The following is a 5,968-nucleotide window of genomic DNA, read 5'->3' on the forward strand; positions in this document are numbered from 1 at the left end:
CCCCTCACTCTGGCGGATCCTCGGCCTTCCTGGTCGGAGGCCAGGTGGCCCGAGTGCACTAACAGGAAGAACAAGTGTCATGGCCTCCCACAGCCAGTCACCAACATATTGTTCTAGTGGATTCAAGAGGTAGCAAAAGGTCAGAAGTCTCTCCACCTTGTTCAGTGAGGAAGGAAAGCGAAATATCTGTCCACTCTCGCCGCACACCGCACCGCGCGCGTGCACACACACACACACACTCACAGAGAAGATAAACGAGAGTACCAAGGACTAGGTACCAAGTCCAGCCTACCCATGCCCACCCCCCATTAACCCCGGACCTTCCAGTTCAAACATTCACATAAACGTTACACTGGTTTTTCTCTTAATAAAAAACAAGTACCTCTAAACAAAGAATATTCCTTGGAAACTATAGGAAAAACACTCTCTCCCAAGGTGGCTGAGGCAGGGCCTGGGGCCCCAGGGAAGCCTTTGGGCAAGAAGGGCTTCTGGGGCCTGGAAGGGGTGCTCCTGGGTCTGTCCCGCCGCGGGGGAGAGGGGAGGCAGAGGAAGGGGCAGCTGCCCCTGTTACATTCCAGCTGCAGACCCAGGCTCAGCCCTGGGGGGCCAGGAGACAGGGGGGGACCCTGGAAGAAAATAAACTATTGTTTGTTTTGGTTTAAAAAAACAAAATTAACAAGAGAAAAGGAATAGCTCAGTAGGAATAATAGCAACCCAGCCCCAGAGGGCTCTTTAGTTGTAGAGGTAGGCGGGGTCACCCTGACTATCCCAAGGCCAGTGGGCAGGGCGCCCCTGGCTCCAGGAAGGGAGGGCGCCTCCCTCCAGCAGTGGCTCTCTGGGCCAGGGACATGGCCACAGCACAGATGCCACCAAGCCACAGGCAACCCCCAGTACAGAGGGAGGCCCTCCCTGCACACAGCACTCCTCCAAACCCGACACGGGAGCAGCCAGGCCACAGTGTGACCGGGGCGGGAGGGGAGGTAGACTGACTCGCTGGGCGTGGTTTCATCAGCGTCCCTTCTTTGCTTCCCTTGGTATATACTGTCCATTAAAGCTCTTGGGGGGGTCGGGCGGGGCGAGGCTGTGCCAGGAGCCCCACCAGACAACCCCCACACCTTGCTCTCTGCTTCCTTTCCAGCAGCTCCCCCCCGTGGCGAGTCTTCGGAGGGTACCCACACTGGCTCAAGGTGGGCAGGCAGGGGCAGACGGTCTTTGGCTTCTAGGAGGGGGAGGTATGCATGCGCAGGTGGCTGATGAGGTTGCGCTGCTGGGTGAACTTGCCTCCGCAGAGCTGGCACTCATAGGGCTTTTCACCCGAGTGCACGCGCATGTGCTCAGTGAGGCGGTACTGCCGGGTGAAGCGCATGCCGCACTCGTCGCAGGCGAAGGGCTTCAGGCCCAGGTGGCTGCGCATGTGGCGGGTCATGGTGCCACGCTGTGTGAACATCTTGCCACAGATGTTACAGGGGAAGGGCCGCGTCAGCCAGTGCGTCTTCTCGTGCTGCCGCAGCGTGGCCGGGTCCTTGTAGGTCTTCTCACACACAGAGCACTTGAACGGCCGGGGTTCGGCCGCGTAGGCCGCACTGGGTGCCGACAGGTCCTCAGCCTCCTCCTCAGCGCCTCCGCTGCCTGTCTCATAGGCACCCTCCTCCTTAATGAACAGCTCCTCCTCCGTGTGCGTCTCCACGTGGGCGTTGAGCTGCTCAGAGCTGGGGAAGCCCTTGGCACAGGGGATGCACACATACAGGTTGTCCCCGTACGACACTGTCTCATAGCCCTCAGGCCGGTACAGGTAGTGAGCACCGGCGGGGCCACTGCCCCCCTCACTGCCGCTCTGCCCACTGTCCTCACTCCCGTCCTTGCCATTTTCCTCCTCCTCCTTGCAGGGGTACGGGGGCTCCCCGTAAGGCCCACTCGGGCCACCCCCACTAGCCAGGACGCCATTGGGAACTCTGCCCCCGAGACCCTCGCCCTCCTCCCCCAGGCAGGCACCCTTGGGCCCTGTCTCCTTCCGTTCGGATAGGGCACAGGGCTCCTTCTTGCTCCATTCCTTCTTTCGGGACGAGTGCCGCAGGCTCTTGCGGGGCTGCCCACCGGGGCCCTCCAGCTGGCTCAGGGGGTTGTCCTCAGCCCCCTCCAGATCCATGGGCTCCTCGGGGGCGCCCCCTAGCTCGGCATAAGAGGCACTGTTGGCGATGGCGGGGGCGGGGGCTCCAGGGGGCGAGCTGTGCTGACTGTCACTCAGCTGGGCAGGGTCATCAGGCGTGAGGTGGGGGCCCGGTGTAGCGGGGGGAAGAGGAGGGCTCTTCTTGGACAAGTCCAGGCCCAGCTCCTGCTCACAGCCCCCGCTGCTCTCATTGGTGCTGCTGCTGCAGCCGCCCAGGCCAGCCTCCCCGCCAGCTGGACACAGTGCCCGGCCCAGGGTGTGCGCACCCTCCTGGTTGGAGCTGCCAAGGAAGAGCTCGTCGTCTGAGCCTTTTGCCTGGGGGAGCTCCTGGGAGGGGTGGGCCCCCTTGCGCCTGTCTCCAAGCCCTGGGTAACGGGCCTGGATGACAGAGGTGGTGGACAGGCGCTGGCTGCGGGGGGGTCGCCCCATGCCAGCGGCCCCGACCCGTGCTGAGCCAAAGGGCTTGCCTGCCCGCTTTAGCCTTCGGCGGCAGAGAGCTGCCAACTCAGGCAGCTGGAGGTAGCTGGCGGCAGTGAGGAGGGTGCTAAAGTTGGGCTCGGCTGGCTGGTCGCTGGGCAGCAGCTTGCCTGTGTAGATGAAGTCCAGGATCTGCTGGAAGACTGTGGAGCTGACCATGTCTGTGTCCAGGTTGATGAGGTTGTCATGCAGCACGAGCGACTTGAAGTAGATGCTGCTGGCGGCCAGGACATTCTTGTGGGCCCGGAAGATGGAGTTTTCCACCATGATGATGACGTCACACAGGAAGCCCTTGGTCCTCTGCTGGTTCAGCTGCAGCAGGAGCTGCTTTGAATGGCTGGGCAGCTCCATGTCGGGCCCCATGTCCCCGCGCCCTCCCCACGCGCACCACCTGTGGGCAGAGAATAGGCAAGCACAGGTTAGCTTAGCAGGACACGAGTGCAAAAGCCCTGAGGCAGGTGAGGTGTTCAGGGGGCCTCCGCAGTGACCTGACCTCAGGTCACTACATGGGACTCCAGCCCTGCCCCTAGTCATAGCACACAGGGAGGAGCTACCGCTGCCCTTGCTGTGCAGGAGCTAGGCACCTGTCACCACACCAGCACCAGCCCTGTATGCACCAATGAGAAGACGGGGCAGTGAGCAAGAATATCACACAGGCTCCAAGTGGGGAAACAGGCTGGAATCCAGCTCCAAGCCCAGGTCCTTCCTCCCACTGAAAGACATCAAGTCCAACGCCCACAGAAGCCAGCAGGAGACCAAAGCCAATAACTATAGCACACAGCCGGGGGTGGGGGGTGGGAGGTGGGTGCGGTGCTGGGAACGCAAAGGACCATCTCAGAGGAGCTGGCTATCCCCAAGTGGCATGGTGCCCCACAGGGCCCCATCTTCCCGGCTTTGTTCAAGACAAGCCAGAAACCAGATTGTTATGTGAAATCTCCCAATGGTAAAGAAAGCTTCAATTTTTTATTGTACCACAGTGTGGGCCAAACCAAGTGGGCCTGCTGGCCGACTCCACCCCCAATGGGTGACCTTGGCTCTACACTGAGGTGCCACTAGAGGCTCCCAAGCTTTAAGATCTGCCAGAAGTCATGTCACTGCCTCCCTCTGTCCCCGGGTGGGCCTGAGTGCTAACTCACCTACCCAGAGCCTCCAGGTGCTCAGTGGGAAGGCTGGCCTGGCTAAGGCCCTGGCACCACATGGGCCCTGGGTCCTTTCAATGGCAGCTGCCACTGGGGCCTGGGAAATGCAGCCAGCTGGCCTCCGCCAGACAGGCTGGCACAGACACTAATTGATATCATTAAGTAATAAACACACAAGCATCTCTAGCCTCCACAGGAAATCTTGTGAGCTGCCGGTGCAGCAGTGAGCATGTGGGTCCCAGCAACAGGGCTCTGAGTTCCATTTTCCACCCACACAGCCTGGGCAGGCAGCCCTCCACCAAAGACTGGGCACCCATAGTAGGTAGTGGAAGAGCAGCTTAGCCAGTGCACAGGGCCAGGACACCTGGGGAGGAGGGAAACGCACCCTCTAGGAAAGAGGGCAAGGCTGCGCCCAAGACGGTGCTCAAAGCCTTCCTCCCACCCTGAGCCAGCTCAGAGCTGAGGAAGCAGCACCCCCAGCTCCACTCCTGTACCCTGGCTGGAGCCACAGAGGATGGCCCAGGGAGGAGACAGGTCAGTGAGGAGGGTGCTGGGTCTAGGCTGAGGGCATGCAGTGCCCAGGCAGCTTCCATGAGCAGGAAGACGTTGGAGAAAGCAGCTTTCTGGCAGAATGCCAGGCCCTCCCTGTCTCACAGCTGCCTGACGACTGAGCAAGGCCGCTTGCAGAACATGCCCTCCATGCCACGCAGCTGACAAGGGCACCCGATCCTTCCGCTCAAGGTCCCATCTTTCTAAGTGCCTGAACCTCTCTGACCCTCGACGACACCCTGGATCTCCAGGGCCTACCCTGAACACCCAGGCCTGCCTTGCACTGGCAGAGCCCTGGGAGGGGTCATGCCCTCCAACCCTGCCCAGGACACAAACTCCCTCCCCTGCCCCACACCTGCCCTTGATTGCAGAGATAGCGGGAAACTCTAACAGTCCCAGACACAGCCAAAGGTGCACACCAGTCCTCAGAGCTAGCACAGCTGAACCAGCAGGAGGCAGTAGTGACGTGCCCTCAGGAGAGACCCTCAGCCAGCTAGCCGGGCCTGAGGCAGCTCAGGACTGTCCAGGGACCCAAGGGAAACCGGGCTTCTATTCCCAACTCCCCCACCCTGTCAGGCAAAGACAAAGAGCCCAGGGTGTGGCTCCACATGGGCACACAGGGCCCCCTCATGTTGCCCTGTGCCTGGCAGCACAGTGCTGCAGGCTGAGGTGGGCAAAGGCGCAGCAGCCAGGGCCGCCCACAGGTCCAGGATGAAGGAGTAGGAGCACACCCACCCTCCCTCATGCCCCCTTCCCAGCTGCCCCCCTCAGGCCTACCGGAGTGCCAGGGGCCCAGAAACCATGTGCGCAGCAGCCAGCGGGGGTGGCCTCCTTGAGCGCTCGGCCTCCCTGGGGGTGCATCAATGCCTGGTCACCTGGGGAGGAGAAGAGAGACACGGTCACCTAGACAGGCATCACAGGGAGGATGGCACCCCACCTGGTGGCCCTGGAGCCCTCACCTCCAGGACTCTCTGGCTGGGACACCAGGGACAAATGGGCAGATATTGGTGGCTGCAGGGCCCTGGGCTGGGGGAAATCATGTCAAGGAGGCTGGGCAGGCCCTGCCTTCACCTTCCTCTCCCTATACACGAGATTTGGGATACCCTGGGGCCCCCCAGGCCTGGGGAGCTGATGGCAGGCTTGGTGACAGGAGATCCGGGCAGGGCCCTCCCAGCCAGCCACATTTACATAACAAAAGGTCAAAACTGGGGCCACTTGTGCAAAGGGTTATTTATAAGAATCAGTCTCACCCACCTCTGGCCCCCAGCGCCCCTCCCTTCCTGGAGCTGCTTGGCACCCCCTCCCCAGCTCTGCTGGGCCACATGGCCTTCCTATCAGGAAGGTTTGCTGCCTCCAGTCTTGCACCAACCACCAAGGCCACTGGCAGCTGCGGCCAGAGGAAGGCCCCTCGCCCCCCAGAGCTTTGGCTAAGGTTCTGGTTCCTCTCACCTCATACAAGCCAGGCTGGGCTCCTTGGGCCGGCAAGCAGAGGAGGTGGCCTAAGCAGGCCTGGAGCCCATCCCTGCCTTCCCTTCCCCCACCCCACCCGCAGGGCCAGGGAGGCCCAGCATGTCCCTCTGGAATGTGACCAGACCCAGGGTGCCGGCCAGCCCGTGGCTGGAAGGCCTCAGTCTGG

General features: G+C 61.6%; 1 protein-coding gene across 1 annotated transcript; it reads right to left on the reverse strand.

The window, feature by feature from the left end:
- Positions 1–1,193: 1,193 nt before the first annotated feature.
- HIC2 (HIC ZBTB transcriptional repressor 2) lies at positions 1,194–5,240 on the reverse strand. Its single transcript, XM_004386192.3, has 2 exons — positions 5,110–5,240; positions 1,194–3,035 (listed from the first exon to the last, which is right to left on the reverse strand). Exons 1-2 carry the CDS (start codon positions 5,133–5,135, stop codon positions 1,220–1,222), a joined length of 1,842 nt encoding a protein of 613 aa, XP_004386249.1. The 5' UTR covers positions 5,136–5,240; the 3' UTR covers positions 1,194–1,219.
- Positions 5,241–5,968: the final 728 nt, after the last annotated feature.

Source organism: Trichechus manatus, unplaced genomic scaffold (assembly GCF_000243295.1).
Source record: "Trichechus manatus latirostris isolate Lorelei unplaced genomic scaffold, TriManLat1.0 scaffold00157, whole genome shotgun sequence".
Classification (NCBI taxonomy): Eukaryota; Metazoa; Chordata; class Mammalia; order Sirenia; family Trichechidae; genus Trichechus; species Trichechus manatus.

Excerpts from the sequence above, each read along its gene's own strand:
- HIC2 (XM_004386192.3), bottom strand. The coding sequence starts at position 5,135 with ATGGTTTCTGGGCCCCTGGCACTCCG. Across the intron at positions 3,036-5,109 it reads TCTGGGCCCCTGGCACTCCG|GTGGTGCGCGTGGGGAGGGC; the intron begins GTAGGCCTGAGG and ends CTCTGCCCACAG.